Genomic DNA, 20,338 nt, shown 5'->3' with positions numbered 1-20,338 from the left:
GATCGTCATTACCGTGGACTTGTGTTATGACGTCTGAAGCTTGGCGTGTGCGCAGATCCACCACAAACACTCCAGGGAGGCCTTTAAGTTTACGCACATGTATCACTAGTTATCCCCTTTGGGTATAATGATGAGTTATCACCTCGCAAAGCTCCCAGGAGAACTTGTAACGAGCTCCTGTGTCTTCTTCAAAGGCCACGGGACAAACTCCAGCTGGCATTGATCCTAAGGGTTAGAGAGAGAAGGCCTGGGAAGTGTAATGACATGACGGATAAGGTCTAAGAAAATCGGAGAGGATCCTTATCAAAAGCCGAGACGTCACGTACAGATCAGGCAAAGGAGTTGGAGAAAACATCCGCGCACGTCCAGGGAGATGCCCATTGTACATAGACAAATGTGTAATCGTTATATCTTCTCGAGTTGCCAATCAAAATGCCCAGATTTGCACTCCGGAAATAAGTTTTCCACAGATAGGCGGGGAAGATTGACGTTCGCAGTCAGCGTTGAGGGCAGGTCGTCAGATTGCCCATTAGACGATCCACAACGGCTACAGAACCGTCCACGTACATCTTGATGTGTGTCACTCATGTCATGTGCATGCTTTCAGGAGGTCAAAGGGCAACCTTAGCAATAACAGATGGTGAATATGACTGGTCAATCATATTTGATAAAAGTTATACTTTACCGATTGTAACACAGGAGAAATTTTGAAAACTCAGCACAGAATTCAGCTGTATTAGATTCTTTTGCTCTGACAGATCACTAATGAAAGTGCAGCTGGATTCTTCATTCTTTACACGTATCATTGTAATTAGTCACTAATTAGTCTTTTATTAGCTTTTCTTTTGACCTGGAAGAAATACCGACTGCAGTGCAAGTAATTAAACGGAGACTCGAATAATTAGAATTGATTTCAAGTAATTAGACACGAGTATTTCAGTTGTGCTGTCTGTTTGTCATAGAAGTCTATGAATAAAGCCAACAATGGGACAGATTTGGCACCCCGAAAAGGAAATGCAACCGGGTTGTCAACTAGAGTATGAAAAAAGGACACACAGAATATTGATAGTAGAAGCTTGTAGCATGCACATTTGCTAAACATTCAAGGTTGCTTTCTGCGAATTTGGGAACTACAAGATCACTTGTTCATGTTTATCAATTTATTCCTGCATTGCAGGCATGGAAAATACTTTACAGCAGTGCCATTGGCTGCTGAGAATTTGACACTAAAAACACATACGTCACGTAGGCAAGAAATCGAAGGAAAAACAGCCTTTTATACCAGCTACAGGTCCGTCCCTTGAAAATGTCAAGTGACAGGCCTGCGTTCCGCCCTTCTAGCTGCGATAGCGTGTTAGCCAACCGTCAGCCAATCAGATACTCCCCTTCCTACTGTTGGAGGGGAAGTCATCAGCCAATCAAGTTGCCTCTTGGCTGTAGGCGGCGGCGTGATTGGCTGGTGGCTGGCCAACGCTAAGGCAGCGGGAAGGACGGATCGCAGGCCGGTACGCCAGGGTTGTTGCTTGACATATATTATATACGCGGCGGGCTTGGCATGAAAACGCATTTGATATCGCCTCTGTGTAGTAATTCAGCGCGAACAGCCATGATCGTCAGAGTGCCAAGCTACAACTAACATCGAGTTGACTGTCAAAGAGTGCCAAGCTACACATCCCATCGATCTGTTCGACCTCAAAGCAGTATAAGGCACTTTACAAAGCCATTGCCTTCCCGTTAACAGGCGCTAGGCCTTGCCTCAAACATTTATAAAGCACTAGTTTGCAGCGTGTTTCATTCACAAACACGTTTCACATTACAGTCTAGTCTTCCAAGCCATGGGTGAAATCAAAGTTTAAGACCAATCATGCTCAATCAAACTGAGCTTTGGAATCTTAAGACGTTAATCTTCTTCTCAAGCATTTTCCAACGTACTCCAACGTTTCAAATAGTCTAACTGTTGATAAGGTTTTATCTCCACGGAATGCTGAGCTGTGTAAATTTAAATGGTCGGGGCACCGAAACGTGTTCTGGCATGATATTCTAGCCCATAAATATTGGAGATATAGTTTTTTGATTTGTTTGTCTGTGTGTGTGTGTGTAACAGCAATAACTTAAGAGCCTCTGGATGGATTGTCCTGATATTTAGTTTGTGGGTGGATGTTGGGAAGACGAAAGTGAGTATTGATTTTGGGTCCTTGTGTGTTATCTTGGTATTACATTATATCTTTTAGTCCTGGGAATGCTATTGTCTTGTTTATTCATTTTTATGCTGCCTACTTTTCGCAGTGCATTGTTTATTCATTTATTTTCATGCTGCCCACTTGAAGAGATAGTGTGATGTATCGGGTTCCTTTTACTAGTGCAATTTCTCTTTTTTCGCTATAATCTAGAAGTTGAATGTAAATATAGACATGATAGTGCATTTGAATGCTAGCATCCCAAATTCACCTCCACATCCCACATGCATGCTGTGTCTGATTATAACCAAGGATGTGACTAAACGATGAGATTAGAAACACAAACAAATAAAGGTAATTGGATATAGGCTGCGACTACTAAGGATTTGTGGTACAGACGAAGTCTTTTATACACCAGCTGTCGACTAGGACATTCGCAAGAACTGATAACAGGGACAGGATGAAATACATGTCTAATTGTACAGAAAATGGCCCATTATAGTAATGGCGTATACATCTTTCTTTCGAACGACAAAACGGTTCCATTGAAGAGATCCGAAAGACTTTATTTGACTGCAGGCAGTCATCACATCGCTCTATTCACTGGCACATTTGCTTACTGATAGAGTGAAATGTACACATTCAGTCCTCTATTTAAGTCCCTTCTATGGAAATGCAGGCTTTAAAGCTGATGTTGGCATTCGTCTGGAAACGTTATACAAAGGCCTAGTGTTGTTACAGAGCCTGTCCTTGGTGCTGAATATTGAGCAGCACATTACAACAGCAAATTAGCTACTTCCTCACGTTTCAGCAGTTTGAAAATGTTATATTTGATGCAACTGGAAACGTTCCCTGAATGTCAACCGTTGTTCAACGCAATATAGAGTCTGAAAATGATTTCGGGTGCGTCTTTGTAACTCACATTTTCAAGTTCTGACAAGCTCTATGTAGCCTGAATGTAGCCGGCATCCATTGCATACAGACATCCTACGGTAATGGTGCTTTTGAATTCTCTGTCCGTCCGGTCTTACATAAATACGCCTTTAGAAAGGGACATACAGTTAACAACTTCTAAATTGCCTAGGTAAAATCCGTCCAGCATATTCAGTTGAATTGTGTGGCGGTGCCCTGTGTCATTATACTGAAAGGAGAGCCAATGGAAAAGTTAAAGTTACATAACGTATAACATGATGGCATTATGAAACGGGTGTAATATCACTGATATCACATAGTGGATTTTTTTTTCGAAGCTCTCTATCCCTTTGATAACCAGTATCTCGTGTGAAAGTGCTGTTAGTTTCTGTAGATAACACAATCCCCGCACTTCAATCCTCGGCCAATACTAGACACTAGGCAATCCCATGTCAACATCAGTAGCTACCCCCAAAGCTGCGGTGCTGTAGAAAACTTCTAGCTTGTTTTCATGAGTTATAATGAAGTTCTTTGTAAGAAGTCCCTCGTAAGAGACTTTACGTTCAAAGACGGTAAAAGAAGTCTGACCACGACTGTGTCTATAGCTGTACGCCTGTGATGTGGAGGAAGCTGAAAGGTTGGCATTGATCGTGTAAAGCTCTTAGTTATAACGTGCTTGGCATGAGACTGACAGAGGCTTTAATAATGTATAGTTCCAGCCGTCAAATTGTATCTTCAACTTTTAAAACGTACCCGTTCAATGTGTAGACTGGTTTGAATTATTGAGAAATGTAGCTGGTTGGTGTATTTTTGTCTCCTTATTGATGTGTATGTCAGGATAGCGAATGTATAATCGCCGATTCCGCCGTGAGAGATCGGAATCGGTGTCTCCGTCGACAGAGATATTCGCTCATCAGAATCAGTCACAACATTTCAACTTCGATTCATGTCACTTTTGATCAATTGATCGACCTGAAACCCAGGACTCATAACCTTAACAAATCCCTAGTATTCTGATCGCGATCTCTGTTTACAGACACTCCGATCGCGATCTCTACCGATAGATTTGGCGATTCTTTAGATCGGAAGCTCTAACCTGGCATGTATATCATGTGCGTATTAGAGGAGAGAGATAATGGCCTATGTATTAGATATCAATTATCAATTCCATTAATTTCGAAAAATTGTTGGATCCTTACATGACAGTGTCAAAATATTAGGTGACGTAGGTTTGTACTATGCACCTCTTGTGCGCTATTTTCCAACTATTTCAACACCCTTGTATCATAACATTAATGTCTGCTTCCACACGGGTGTCATCTTCAGTGAGGGCTGTCCTTGAATATGAGAGTCAATATGTTGGCTACTTTGATGCCTATAACATCGCGGACGAAATGTAATATCAGCTTGTATCCATGGTATTAGGAGCCTTCATACTTGTATGGCACAAGGTCACATATGGAGCTTGGATGGAGAGGCATGCGGTAGTTCGATGTACTTAACAACACCCTAGGCTCTACTAGCCTCCGCGGGTCGCTGGGAAAATAGTAGAAATGGGCCAAAATAGAGCCAATTGTATGAAGAGAGTCGGCTACGGAGATAGGGTCCAATATTGCAACCTGCTGCGAATGTTACCCTCCATGGCCAAACTCCCACGGCAAATGTTCTCCCTATAGCCGGCGCGGTTAGTCTGGTAGAGACTAACAACACCCTAGGGCTGGTACTCCAGTCCAGTCCAGTCACAGCTCGTATATATGCAGCACACAACCAAATACAACAACTGTGCTCGGTAAAAACTGTACACACAGAAAACTAGCTGAAACCCCAGGCTGGGAGTCCAGTCGAGTCCAGTCGCAGCTCGTGCATGAATATATGCAACACACAACCAAATACAACAACTGTGCTCGGTAAAAACTGTACACACAGAAAACTAGCTTGATCGCTGAAGTGCAAAGATTCCACGTGATTTATGGTAAATGTTGTTACATCTGTTTTGTATCTATTTCATTAACGTTTGAGACGCGACACCGCATTTGTTTCATGACGCTCGAAGCCTATTTATCATTCGTCATCAATATTCATAGTTCAAAGCAAACACAACCAGTGCCCTAAAGCCTTGAAAAATACTCAAGGGGCTCATTGACACTTTATTACTTTTTACGGGCTCCAAATCCATGGCTTATTTGGGATAACACTGTGCAGATGCAAGACAGCCGTGATCATGACTGGAATAGGAATAATGTATAAGTGATATGATATGGAATGTTCCATTACACGGTGGGGTGGGGAGGGACAGGCGATACGACGTGTTTGCCCCTGCCTTTCTGCCTAGCTGTAATCTTAAAGATTTTCCAAGGTAATCTTATTTACTAAGGAATGGTTAATCAACACATAAGAAGACATTTCAGTTAAAAGAATGTGTTTTTTTCTAACCTTCTTTGCCTTCACAATGCAAATAATAAGAGTTACAAAATATCTTTTTACAATAGATTTAAAGCTACCTCCATCGCGATCAACATTTTATGTCTTTTAAATGTTGACCTGATGTAAAGCATTTCAGAGTCGTATTCCTTCCATAGGCAACGTTTCAGGTAATTTCAGAAAGGTTGTGCTAAATTCAGAACAAAGCAAATAACAGGCTGAGATATACATTTCAGTTCCACTGATAAGCCAGGAACTGCCGACTGCTATATATGTTTCATTACTAGTATTATACCAAGTATAGATGATTGCAAAGAAACAACAGACTTCATCCAACATGTTGAATTTACAGGAACACGGTATTGTTCGCAATTAGGCTTTGAAGCATAGAACCGTTCGCATGAAAATCTATTGCTTTAATTTGTATGTGCAACATATTGATGGTGTATATCGCTGTTGCACCGAACTTAGAATTTAGAGTGTTGCCTGGGGTAGAATGTACTTAGAAGAAATCGACATTACAGGCCCGAGGCATGTCTCTCCCCATAACCGCATCGATCTAAGTGGGGACTGCATTATATGCATGGGAACATCTACTCACAGCGCTAGAATAAAGTGTTGCAAAAACGATTCTTGTGCTAGCTGCAGTATATGCAAGCACGCTAGGGGGCGTACGGGGTGAAGGACGGCTATGCAAATTTGCTGGGATGACTGCATATTTCACCAACAGTTGACTTTTCCCACCTGTGTGCTTTATGTTCGGCCCACTACCAAGCCAAGGACCGCCCCTTTGGCAAACTCATTGGTGCACTATCCTGTCTTACAAATGCATCCTACATGTTTAGCAGGTAATGCATATGTAACGAGACGCACTTGTATCTTGTGTTCAATCTCTCAGTCTCCCGTCTAGTCCATTTAGTGCAGGCGCTGCCCTAAATTTTCTTCAAATTCTGCTCCTTTATAGTCAAACCAAAAGGAGATAACACCTACGTAAAGAATGAGCTACTACGAATTTCCTTCCGCCTTCCCTTCGACGCTGCCGACTCGAGTTTTCGGGTGGCCGACTATGGACACCTTCTTGAATTGGAACGGAACGCGAGACGAGAACGCCTCGGCGACCCTCGCGACTCCCGCCGAAGACGCGGTGGGCATCAGCACGGAGGAGGTGGTCCTGGAAATAACGGCGATGCTCCTGATCATGCTGGCTACGGTAGTAGGGAACTCAGCGGTCTGCTGGATCGTCATTTCCAACCCCAAACTCCGGACGGTGTCCAACCAGCTGGTGTTCAACCTGGCCCTGTGCGACCTGCTGACGGCGGTGGTGAACGGACCCATCACCGTGGTCGTGCTGGTCTCCGAGAAGCGGTGGAACATGGGAGACGCCATGTGCGCTATCAACGGCTTCACCACCACCATGTTCGGCCTGGCCTCCGTCCTAACACTCGCTGTCATATCCCTCAACAGGTATGTACTTTTCCTATTTCTTTTACCCTTCATCATTTTGTATTATAACAGAAAATTTGTATACGATACCATATGAAGTTATGCAAGGTATCAGTGACTCAAGCAACTGGATAAAATTTGGAAACCGTCAGACGTTTTAGACAGCATCCTCTGCCTTTCGTCAGTGACTAAACTACAAACTGGAGTTACCAGGATCCATACCATAACTAAGAATATGAGTTATAGTTCAAAATGAGATGAAATAAGGTTATTTTAGGCTTCTGTTCTGAAATATCACCTAGTGTTCATTATAGCCATATCTATGGTACACATTAGTCGACCACAACCGAGAATTGACCCCCATAGCTTTTAAGTGGCTATTCGTCAGCTATGCCTGGCGTACTCTTGTATTGGCTCTAGCGGCAAGCCTGACTTTGCTAGTGAATAGTCATCATTAAGCCTCATACAGCCGGAACACTCAGCAGAACATTTACTTGACATAAATCTATTCTAGAGCTGACTCATTTCTAACGCCCGGAAACTAGGCTCTCTGTCTATGTGTTCAGCCCAGCTCTGTTTGTAGAGTAAAAACAGTCGTTAGAATGCGGCTCTCATTTGGCTTTACAGCGGGCTCATCTAATCGATGCAGTACTCTTAATTTGCAGAACTAGGGCCGTGCCAATTAAATGTCATGGTTTCCAGATACGCCCTTTTCATTTTATTTTATTTTCATTTGAAGAAAAGATGACGTTTGTCATTCTGGCATTCTGGGCACATATCAACCTTTAAATGCTCATAGTATGGTACCTATAATCAAAGAAAATCCTTAAATTTTTTTTTTTTAAATATCTCAGCTATATGTCAAAATTCTATTGATTCTTCAATGCTTCAACCGTTGCTTCTACTTGCATATGTGAATTCCCTCACAAAATGATTACAAAGCTTCTGTTAGGAACATCCCTAGGATAGGACGTTAAATGGAGGGCCCGTGTTTGATGAGAGCCATATCTCTAGCACGTACAAAGAAAGCCAACACACTTATCGTAAAGAGTAGGGGTCCTTCCCGGTGTGAGTGGATCAAATAAGTCTGTCCTGATATGCAGCTTGTACTCTTCAGTACAAACCTGGTGTGCTACGTCATGATGCGGTTTTCCGGATATACAATACAAACATACAAATACAGAGTACTGTGAAAGAATGGGGGTCAAAAACAGAATGCATGATGTATTTTAATTTCGCCAATTAGTATCTGTGAAAACACGAAAACCAAGAGATTAACATAGCGTGGCCCACTGACAACCTTCTCACACATCCACATAGGACATGTGCTCGGGGAAATGAAGTCCCGACCGTCGTAGCCAGATGGTCCTGTGTGTTTTATCTAATCATTTTCCCCATTAATAAGCATGTCCAATTAAACCCAACAGAAGGAAAACACATTTCTATCATGTGCATTTTAGATTAGATCAATTATCTATCAGGATATTAACATTCATGTCCTGTTAATGAGTCTCGCGTGAACGATATAATCTTTCTAATTCTTAATACATTACCGATGAACTTTATAAATATTCAATGACAATTTGTCTGCAAGATAGTGATCATTATGGTAAAAAATAGCGTCTTCCTAAGCTAGGAATCGATCGTCACTCTAAGATTTCTTAGAACGAGCCTTTGTTGAAGCTTTAGTCTAGTCTGTCTGCGATTACAATAAAGACCGTAGTCTCTCTGGCGACTAGGCTTGTCTAATGGACCTTTGTTACACGATTCCCCACATATTACCACTGGGTCACAACCCCCAAGCTCTTAAATGATGCATGAAGCATTATCTTTGAGAGCTTCATCAGGCAATGTCATTGAACAGTGCTAACGCATTGTGACTCATCAACATTAAAAACACTACAGCGTGGCTATTGTTGGAGCTTTTTTTTACGACTTTGGGTAACCTTTATATCTGAGTCGAGTATTGTGAACGGAATGATGATACGGAGATACGCTACAGATGTCAGGTAGATATTGTTTTTGTAATGCACACGTACAATTTGTTTGACCTCAGCCCAATTGAGGGAAATGGGTAGGCCATGATGGTATGAAACGATAAACGTTACCAAGCGCATGAGGAGTGCTTGCGTTAGGGCGTGGGTTAGATATAGGACAATGCTGGCGGGACAATTCATTAGTGCATCACCGTATATGTCGAAAAATGTTACACATAGAATTGGTCGTTGTAACTGTACATGTGTGTAAACGGCATCTAAATTTGTCTATGACGGCGAGTTTATGGTGAATTTTAGATAGAATATCTCCTAGCGGCCTTTTCGTCTTTTCCCATGTATGGTGCGATCCGGACTGTCTGCCTCCATATATGAGATGTAACGAAGAACAACGTTTGCAGTTTATTCTAGGTGGCGTTCGTGATCAGTATATAGAACTATGTGGCGCATAGGGTGAGCTTGCGTTGTTTTTTTAGTCTATAAAGATTAACATTTTGAGCTTCTGGGGAAATATGTGTTTAAAGAAATAAATAAAACGTCCCAAATACTAAACCAACGCTAAAAAGAATAAAAAAGAAATTAGCTTGGAAGAGAATGGAAGAATGTCGGTAAAAAATCTCCTGGCCTTACCGTCCACGCAGCCAGAATGGCTAAGCCATGGCGGTTAGGCGGTATTGAAGATGAATGTTACAAGCTTAAGAGATGCAGAAAGTATTGACAAGAAGAATCGTAGCTTTGAGGAACGACGTACAAACCCGGACCTCCGCAATCGCTCTTGTTTAATATCTGACCCTCGGTGCCATCATTTGCACCTTACGATGTTGGGCCAAAGGTTCCTGCTGTAGGGGAATTTTCCCGGTGTCAAAGATCGCCGTCACATACTCTGTCTTGGAGAATGCGCTTATGTTCTTAAAGGGAGACAGAAATACTACATGGTGGTCCTGTGGTTTGGGTAGTTGACTTTAGAATGTGAATGTTCCGGGTTCGAATCCTTAACAGGCCACAGTATTGTTCTCTTGAGAAAGTTAGGCCATGTTGATTTGATTATATGGATGACATCCGCGCGCGCATCAATTTTCGTCCATTTCCAAAAATAAGAAAAGTATGATACCATACTGTAAATCATGCAAAGCAGCTACAAAATGAACAAATATATGCTGTAAATTACAGATATTTCGGAAAATCGATACTAATGTTGTAGAAGGCCAAAGTCAAAGAAAAAGATGTGAAATAACAAAAATGAAGAATCCATGATTTGTTATGCCATTCTCTGTAGCTGTGTTGAGTCATTTGTGCAACCTTCCTGACCACGTAGATTTCATAATGAAGGCAACGTTTTTTTGTCAAACTTTTTTTATTCGCACGCTCGCATCAGTTTTGGGGATTCCAAAGGATGCCATCCATATAATCAAATCAACATGGCCTCAGTTTTAAAAAATGGAAAGTGATCTCGATCCACTTTTAGCGCACTGAAGAGCTATTCTTCCACTGATAGTGACAGAGAAGACAGACGCTATGTGCAGTATTTACAGGTTCATTGTACCGGGGAAACAATGGACATTGGACCACGGCTTAACGTCCCGTCCTAAATACTGCATCCCTTTCCAGTAGCATGCATGTCGGATGAGCGACACAGCCGGGATCGAACTCACGGCTTCTAGTTCTAGTACACATATTTCTTCTATGACTCAGGTGAAAATGAGTACCTGGCTTCAGTTAGGTACGTTCTATCGGATGGGACGTGAAGCTGGAGGTCCTGAGTTTGAGGAAAGCCACCCCTCGAGTACACCCACCACACTAATCGAAAAGAGTCGATATTGAGTGAGTGGGTGAATTAAACCTAACAATCTGACCTATGCCGGATTTACATCTCAAAAAGACGATAGCCACCTTCAATCCCGCCTAAAATTTAAATGTTCGGCAAATCGCGTAGTTTTTCTTCATTCAGCGACTTGAAACAGATTCGTTTAGATCGATGTTGATCCAGGAAAAATGATTTTCGTTTATTCGCTGATATGCCTTAAAGGAAACTTCATTTCTTCCCGGAATTGGCGGCCAGAGTAGAAAGATTCCCGGAAGACATGCATCAACAATGCATCAATCTAAGGAGCCAAAAAATCGCGCAGACGATCTCGACTGTCTGCCAACCAATTTCATGCAATTTAACTTAATTTATTTCCAACGACAGACAGATCGACGTATCTATGACGACAAGGCGGCAATATTTCTTAAGGCTTGTCTCAATTTCGTCAACGTATAACTCTTCAAACCGTGAACATATTTGTGTTAACAGAAGCTTTATTTACACAGCGAAATGTGCAGCGACTTTCACATGGTCAAATCAAATGTACGAGATGGAAATTCACAAAATAACCTACAAATTCGACTTGTTTAACAGTAAACTCTTACAGAAGTATACTGTATATCATGAAGAAATGTTTGCGGGGTTTTAATTTTGTGGTAGGGTGAACATGGAGTGTTCGCGGTGGTTTTTGAGTTCTTGTTTGAAACAGAAGTAGCGCTATATAGTCACACAATAGAACGGCTTTTCGCGGTGGTTTTAAGTTCGCCGTAAAAATTTAACCGCGAACATGAAACCACCGCGAAAATTTCTGCATTTACAGTATATGTGATATGTTACAATCAGCTGCGGGTGAGGCTAATTGTCGATTTCAGTATCTTTTATATGATAAAAAGTAATAATTCATGCATTTACCTATTTTTGCATTCTGTGCGTTGTCACATCTACAGATACATTCATATGTCTCCCACCTTTACCGACTATGAGCCGAGATAAGAGACGTAAAACGAGCAAGAAAATCGACATAGAAAGCTTTGAAAGCTTCCATGGTCTATTCGAGATAAAGGCCAAGGCGGCAATTTTCTGCGCGCTGACAGAGAATTCGAAGAAGGCTATTCAGCACTGCACGAAATGGCCTCGTATCCCGGCGTATACGTACAGGGATTCCTCCGGAAATATTCCATATCCCGGTGCGGATTTAGCGTTTCCGTTAGTTTTAACGGAAACGCTAAATCCGCACCGGGATATGGAATATTTCCGGAGGAATCCCTGTACGTATACGCCGGGATACGAGGCCATTCCGTGCAGTGCAGGTTCCATTAGAAAGGATGAAAGCCTTCTTAGTAGCAATCGCAAACTGATGCTGCGACAATCTTCAGGCATCACTTCTGGGTCTCTGCCAGGCGGACACACAGGGGCTGTGCTCGTTTGAAAGCTGTAGCAAGTAGGCTTCAACTACTGATAAATACGTCGCCAATTCTCTTACAGATTACTTAGATTCAAACTGTCTAGACGCCTTGCCCCGACCATGTAAATCATCAAGACCTAAAAATGCGTAAGACATTTTTTTTCTCAGTTGGTAGCTGTATACTGCAAGATAAATCATCAGTGTTCAACCACTAAAATAGATCCTAAATGAATTTTCTTCTTCTAAGCCCCTGTCATACAGCATGAAAGTCGATCGGACGACGAGACTGTGAGCTCTAGATCAAATGACATTTTCGGCAGATCGACCAAAGTTTGTAGGTCCCTGTTAAATATGATAGGGTACGTAGATCCGTATGTCTATGTCAAAATCGGCAACCCTCTGCTCAAATACGGCCGGAGCTCGTGGACTGTGTGAGAGGGGCATTAGCTATAGGGAAGCCTGTCCCCGGCATGTTTTGCTGAAAGCAGCTTTAATTTTCATCAATGTTTGCGAAAACTGTTGGGATCTGGTCTATGAATACTCGGAATTATACGGATACATATACATATGCATGTGTGTAAATAATTGTACTGTATTTTACGTTTAGGACGGAAACACCTAGCTGCAGTGCGAACTAGAACCAGTCAGTATTGCCCCGAGGAAGGTGACAGACGGTCACCGAAACGTCGGCTTGAATAAAACAATCGGTTCTGTACAAATAACTTTGTTATCCAGGGACTTATGAACCTGATGAAACTATTTAAGGAATTAGAGATTAAGTCAGAATGGTAGTTTCCCTCAGATAACAGTAACAACAGTGTCCCTGGGTTGAAAGGCAATCTAAGTCTATACATATTCTGTCAGTCATCTTTACGTAACTTGACCGATCGCCAAGAATTATTGCCGAAATATAAGTGCTCTCTGTGAGGAGTTGAAATGGACTTACGGGGTTTTCCAGTGGCTTTCATGCCATTACTGGGGAGTGCATTATCCTCGGTCTTGTGTGTCTGTCAACTCAGACGTTTGGCGCGACCGTTCTGCAGACCGCCGCCGGGAGTTCCATTTGCTCATTTGACCTGATCACGAACATGCTCAAAGTAACGTGGGAGGTCAAGAGGTTAGCAGCCCTGATTCCAGAGCTGGAGATTAGAAGTTGGAATCCTTGGCTCTGCTGCTGACCATATACTTAAATGACTTGTGTGCTACTGAAAAGGGTTGTACTCACGATCACTACTTCACAAGCCCCTGTCTCCCTGTACCCGCGGCACGTTGCTGGCCTCGCTGCGACCGAGCGATTTGACAGCGCTCTCAACAAATTTCAACGATAAAAGGCAATAATATTTTTTCACGTTGTGTGTTTTGTTGACTTAATAGGCATACTTGTACGTTTTGCATGAAGTCAATTGTAACACAAATCCAGTTTAGGACGTCGCAACGCCGCCAATGTGCCGGATCCAGTGAGATAGAACTGTGACGTATAACAATTATCCCTGTGTGTGTGTGTGTGTGTATGTATGTGTGTGTGTGTTTGTGTGTGTGTGTGTGTTTGTGTGTGCGTGTCTGTGTGTGTGTCTGTGTTTGTGTGTGTGTGCGTGCGTGTTTGTGTGTGTGTGCTTGTGTGTGTGTGTGTGTGCTTGTGTGTGTGTGTGTGTGCTTGTGTGTGTGTGTGTGTCTGCGTTTGTGTGTGTGTGTCTGTGTTTGTTTGTGTGTGTGCGTGTGTTTGTGTTTGTTTGTGTGTGTGTGTGTGTTTGTGTGTGTGTGTGTGTGTGTGTGTATGTGTGTGTGTGTGTGTGTGTGTTAGAAAAGTGTATTTCACCAAGGTCGGATGCCAGATTCACCAACTTCACTCTGATCATCAGGCAACGCGCCTTTACCTCATCAAAAATTCATCTCACGCCACACCGTCACTTTGCAGCTCGCTAACAAAACGGGGATTCCCAGCGAAGGGAGATCACAGGAAAATGGCGCTTTATCTTCCACCAAGTCACGCGTTTGAAGCGCACAGAAAGTCCATTATCTCCAAAGCACTTTCTCTTTTCCACGAAAAAGGAATAATTTACTTTCCCTTTCATCGCTCTGTTCCACAAAGGTTTAACCAGGGGAAAACTACTGAGAGTCCCACGTGGGAAATAAAGCGGCCTTGAAAAGATCATAATATATACATGTGAGAATTGAAGCGAACTTAATGCATAAATGGAAACTTCTCTTCATAGTTTGTATCGATCTGACTGGAATATTTTTCTTCACAAAAAACGTGCTGCCATGTCATATTGCGTAGAGGCATCGTCATTACATGTACAGGTGACAAAAAGTAGAAGTATCATAAATCAAATCATTTTAGATACTTTCATTACATATTTATGTAAGGTAGTGGTGAGTACCGTGACGATTTAAACTTTACATTTCGGAGTTTGAATACAAAATTTACAGGAATAATTCGCGTCGCGTCGCGATCAAAGTGTAACGGTGCAAACGTGCGTTCTCCGTATGCGAAAATGATCATTAACGTTACGGCCAATATGTAACTGCTGGCTCACTGCCAGTCTTATCTGACCAGCCTGTTTTTCTTCCGTCATCTCAATTTTGTTTGACGGTAGAATTCTAGTACCGGAAAAAGAAAATCCGTCCCACCGACCGAACTGATCTCCACGTCATGTCGCGGCTCCACACCGCCTGCTTGGTTATTGGCGACATTTTTGTATGACAGAATGACGGACGCTGGCTAGAACAATTGTTCGCTTATCATATTTGCTGGGGATGTAGGGGTGAGGTTTGAAGATCTAGACCAACTAATGGCGGACCGTGACGCCTGGAGGGAGAGAGCAGCGTTAGTCCGGGCAAGCTGCCCGATATGATGATGATGATCATATTTGCTCAGAAATATCCATAAATTGCACCAGACGGCTTTTGCTAGTGCCCCACCGTTGCAAATCTCTTGATGAGTCAGTGCCGCTAGACCATATGCATGCATTGAAAAGTAAATGATCTGATAGCTAAGGGAACAAGGAACAAAGATAGTCACGAATACGAGGAACAAAGTAGATCAAAGAAATAGACCAAAGAAGAAACATCGACGTAAAACTAATATTTTGTATTCAATTACTGCACAGCAAAGGAGTCGTGACTCATATGTGCTTGAGAACATTCCTTATATAGTATTCCACTGGAATCACAAAGGAACATGAAATTGCTTTTAACTTTGTACTGTACGGTACCAAATATAGTGAAAGGATTTCTTGAAATTTGACATTAAAGAGAAGGGAGGCCGGTACTAATGAATACATTCACAATCAACCGTTGGGTTATTATTTAAAAGCTACATATTTTCCTAGGTGCCATTTGACAATGCCTCTTCTTTCCCAGTCACTGTTATTTTGGTAATTCTAATACCTAAGATTCCAAGTAGAGACATCCTTTCTTGTTAGTGCAAGGTGTATTATGATACAAAAAGATTCCTGCCGAACTTGAGGCGCCACTAAGCAATAATGATGATAAGTAAACGCATTAGATCACAGATGTTCTGTATTAGCTCGACATCCTCACTTGCCAGACCCACCGCTTGTGTGTATCAAGCAACGACCCTGGTGTACCGGTCTGCGATCCGTCCTTCTCGCTACGTTAGCCCTCACCAGCCCTCAGCCAATCAGATACTCTGCCTCCTGTTGTTGGAGGGAAAGTTTAACTTACTAGCCAATCACGTTGCCTCTTGGCCGTAGGCAGCCATGTGATTGGTTAATGACGCTTGGCCAGCGCTGACGTAGTGAGAAGGACGGATTGCAGACCGGTACGCCAGGGTCGTTGCTTGCAATATACAAACGGCGGGCCTGGCATGAAAGGGATGGACTAGTCTTGCTCATTTTCTGCGTTCGCGCTCAATATGGTCTGACGGGTGAGTAGCCAGACAGTCCGCCTCTGTGCAGACTAATATTGGTGCATCGCAACCATCGTGACACACGGCTGACACTGATGTATCGAAGCAGAGGACAAGATTGCCTGATCAATATCCTACAAGAAGATGGATGGTAACCTTGAACAGGCATTAGCAAGTCTTTGTGTGACGTGTACGGGTCACATGCATCTATGGACTGTAAAGTTTCCCGGCAATCCAGATGGAACTGGAATATGAGTTCAGCCACTGACGAAAGATAGTGGATGCTACCTAAAACATCTGATCGGTTACAAAATCCACCCAGTTGCTTGACTAACTTTTGTATGGTGAATTTGAAATATAACTGCTAAACGATGCCAAAGTCACTGATGAAAGATGTTGGATTTAAAAAAAAAAAGAATGGTACGGTTCTTGGTGGTAAATGTGGCTGATGTTGGCGCATGGGCAACCAAAACCGTAGTGTGTTTTTGGTACACTGTTAGACAGATTAGCAGAAGAGGCTCGGCGGGCGTGTTAAGGTCCTCTCAAGGGCACAACGTCGGGGCATGGTGAGCATCATATCCGGGACCTATTGGTTCTGAGTCCAACGCTTTAACCGTTGCGCCACACTGACGCCACTGTGATGTTGCATGCTGTATTAAACGTCTTTCTCATTAGAAATTTAATCAATTCATTTTGCATTATGTCATATCAAAGTACATGCAGATCATGTCAAGCAGATGCCTTGTCATACTGGCCTGCGGTCCGTCCTTCTCGTTGCGTTAACGCTGGGTAGCCAATAGCCAATCAGATACTCCTACTCCTCTGGTTGGAGGGAAGGTTACGAACCAATCACGTCACTTCTTCGCCGTCAACAGCGACGTGATTGGCTAATGACGGCTGACCAATGTTAACGCAGCAATAAATACGGATACCAGACCGGTACCGGTACGCAGGGTCGTTACTTGATACATACAAGCGGCTAGCCTGGCATAAGATTTAATATATCAAGAGAAAGTACCGATACTGCAAGCTGCAAGTTTTAACTATAGATTTGTTTCCTACATGCAGATTCGCCATGATCGTCCATCCGCAGAAAGCTGGGCGGTGGTTCAGCGTCTGGAAACTTCGAGCTATGATATTCGGTGAGTTTCACAAGATGTTTGTATTGGCTGTGTTTAAAGGCACCATCTACATGTACATCAAGCGAATATATCAAAGCAGCGTCCATTGGTAAAGCTAATCATCGAAAATGCCGGAAGAAGATTCAATTAGAAGATATACTCGAGCTTACCGAAGCTACTTTAGATCAAGATTTGAACATTCTTATCTGGTTAACTCCTAAGGATACGGCCGAAAGCAAACTAGATCACTTCCGAGTCTGAGATAAAACTTAGCTCGACTGAAAATATCGATTTTTAGAAAAGAGATCACAAGGTGCAAATGATGGAATCAGAAGACTAAACATGCATGAGAACTCAATTCGTCAATAGTTCCATGATCGCTGTCTGTAGATAGACTTAAGATAGGAAGATTTCTTAATTATGTCATATACTTAGTTGCCTGACGCAGATATGCCAAAAACAAGAGTTCGAAGATCTAACACCTCCATGAAATATCTAAAGTTTGTTGCATGTCTTGTGAAATTTTGGATTAACATTACATGTGTCCATTGACTCTCTGTCACTCAACAGTGAACGTAATTAACACATGGAAGGTACATCACTAACATAAACAGACAGTTATAAAACAATACCTCCCGTGAATTACTAGGCTTTTTCATCGGCCCCATAACCTATTCTCTACCAGACTAACCGCGCCGGGGAACTTTGGCCATGGAGGGTTACATTCGCAGCCAAATTTAAGCCTCTCACCGTAGCCGACTCCCTTCATACAATTGACTCTATTTGGCTAATTTCTACTATTTTCCCAGCGACCCGCGGAGGCTGGTAGAGCCCACCCATAACCTGGAATGTCTGTCAGTTGTTGCAAAAGGTTGATAAATCAGGTATTCTGCCAACTCTGAACTCCACTTTCCGTCACTTCCGTAAATATGAAATTATTTTTTACTTCATGTCACTCCGTGGCATGTCCTTTTTGATACCATGTCTGTGATAAGACGTGTCTAGAACATAACTGTGGAAACAAACAGACAGACACAGCGAAGACAATGGTCCATTACACAGAGATAACAACAAAAGTGAAAACAAAACTTTTTTATTCATAAATTCATTTTCCATAGACAGAAAATAATCCGACATTGAAAAGAAATAAAGCCTCCGTTTGAAGATTATTCGATTGAATTAGCCACAGCAAATAGATGAATACTAATATCATAAGTAACAAAAGTCGTGATTCAAGCCCACTCACCCCTATGTTTCTCCAGCTTCCCCCTCCGAGACGCAATGATATATTCTGTCTTTTGATAAAATAATACCAACTTTGTAAAGGAACCAATATTTAACCTTTTAGAGGCTCTTGACTGAAATATATCTAAAAATTGCCTATCATGTCGACTTAATGACACATTTAGAGCTACCTCAAGTTGGTAGATCCGCATGGCTTTAGATAAAGTGCAAGGATGACTTATCCAGACATGTCAGTACATGTCATGATAGTTATTGTCTTTCGTATACATGTAGCGTCCTATTAGGGACAATTGGTGACTTGTGTAGGTCCCATTGCGTATGAAGGCACTCAGTGTTTAAAAATAGCTTCCCAAAGGTCTTAACTTAGAGCTGTTGCTGACACCGACGTGTGGTATCAATGTGAAGGTCTTATCTTACTTTCTTTGCACATAGTTTCACTTGCAGCTCTTCATAACATTAACCCTAAAGCCCCCTAAAGATCTCACTGGACCCGCGTCACGCTGGCGGCGTCACTGCGTCCTAAACTGGATTTGTGCTACCCTTGACTTTACAAACTGTATTTATAATGGGAATATCATTCAAAACGTAAAGGTGCGACCAAAAAGACCCCTTATCACCGATTTAAGTCAACAATTGGTGATTTATGTATGTTCCATTGTGTATGAAGGCACTTAGTGTGTAAAGATGGCTCCCCAAAGCTTTCATCTAGAGCTCATGCTGGCACCGACGTGTGGTATCAATGTGAAGGTCTTATCTTACTGTCTTTGCACATAGTTTCACTTGCAGATCTTCGGGACATTGACCCTAGCCAACCCCATCCGAAATACTCTTTGGTAGGCATGACCGCGGCTCCTATGGGTAGGAGGCGTCGTGTCACGAGGCATCCACTTGGAAATATAGTCTCGACTAATGGGATGAAAAAAAGATGGTGCCATCCGTGACTTGTAAAGACCTCTTTACAAAAATGTTGATTTGCGGTTAGTGAAGAGATTTAGGCAGTTAGTCTTTGCACATAGTTTCACTTGCAGCTCTTCAGGACAGTGACCCTAGCCAACCCCATCCAAAATGCCCCATGCAAGAGGTAGCGATACCGTTAAAAAATAGGAGAGGGTGCATCCCACAAAACCTTCCAAAGCACCCAAAGCACCGATTTAAGTAAACAATTGGTGACTTATGTATGTCTCATTGTGTATGAAGGCACTTGGTGTGTAAATGTAACTTCTCTAAGCTCTAACAAAGAACTCTTACTGACACCGCGGTGTAGTATCAATGACAATGTGAAGGTATTATCTTACTGTCTATGCGCATAGTTTCACTTGCAGCTCTTCAGGACAATGACCATAACCAACCCCTGCCGAAATGCCGCAAGCATAACAGGTAGCAATACCGACAAAAATGGGTAAGATGCATCAAACAAAAGCACCCAAAGCACCCATTTAAGTCAACGAACCGTAATTTAGAAATATTGATGGGGCACTTTCGTACAGTTTGCCCGTTAGCGCAATTTGTGGGCGGGATGTTGGACGACCGAACGTTGTCGGGCAATGCTTAAGTCACATGTTCGGGTAGGAGTCAATTATAGGTCCTATTACACGCATTAGGATTCCATTTGTCGCCGTCCCCAGTGATATAGATCGACACTTTTCGTCCATTTCATCCAACATGGACCATTACCCGTGTCATTATTTAACTCAGTGTGTCTTAATTATATTACATCAAGGACCAATCAAAGCAAATGAGCCGGAAATTTGATCCGACTAGTATTTGCGCGCACAAACAAAGGAGTTTGATGTGGCTGATAATGTGTTTGTAGAGGGAGATGAACACACGCGCACATTCGGACTAGTCTCTACCAGACTGACTACGCCGGCTATAGAGAGAAGAAATCAAGTCAAGTCAATGCCTTGTTTTCAAGCCACCATCGTTTTCATTTGCAGGTGCAGTC

The 20,338-nt window shown here is 42.5% G+C and overlaps 1 protein-coding gene and 1 long non-coding RNA gene across 2 annotated transcripts in view; one reads left to right on the top strand and one right to left on the bottom strand.

Moving 5' to 3' along the window:
- Positions 1-2,470: 2,470 nt before the first annotated feature.
- LOC136445553 (uncharacterized) overlaps positions 2,471-20,338 on the bottom strand; it is a 59,808-nt gene continuing 41,940 nt past the window's right edge. The window contains exon 3 of the long non-coding RNA XR_010757417.1: positions 2,471-3,318. This is a non-coding gene — a long non-coding RNA (uncharacterized lncRNA). The remainder of the gene's footprint in view (positions 3,319-20,338) is intronic.
- LOC136446453 (uncharacterized) overlaps positions 6,270-20,338 on the top strand; it is a 51,910-nt gene continuing 37,841 nt past the window's right edge. The window contains exons 1-2 of the mRNA XM_066444823.1: positions 6,270-6,974; positions 17,096-17,169. Of these exons, the coding sequence (XP_066300920.1) occupies positions 6,508-6,974; positions 17,096-17,169 (541 nt within the window). The 5' untranslated portion in view covers positions 6,270-6,507. The remainder of the gene's footprint in view (positions 6,975-17,095; positions 17,170-20,338) is intronic.

The sequence above is a fragment of the Branchiostoma lanceolatum genome, chromosome 12, assembly GCF_035083965.1.
Source record: "Branchiostoma lanceolatum isolate klBraLanc5 chromosome 12, klBraLanc5.hap2, whole genome shotgun sequence".
Lineage (NCBI taxonomy): Eukaryota > Metazoa > Chordata > Leptocardii > Amphioxiformes > Branchiostomatidae > Branchiostoma > Branchiostoma lanceolatum.
This window is presented reverse-complemented; position numbering and strand designations above follow the sequence as displayed.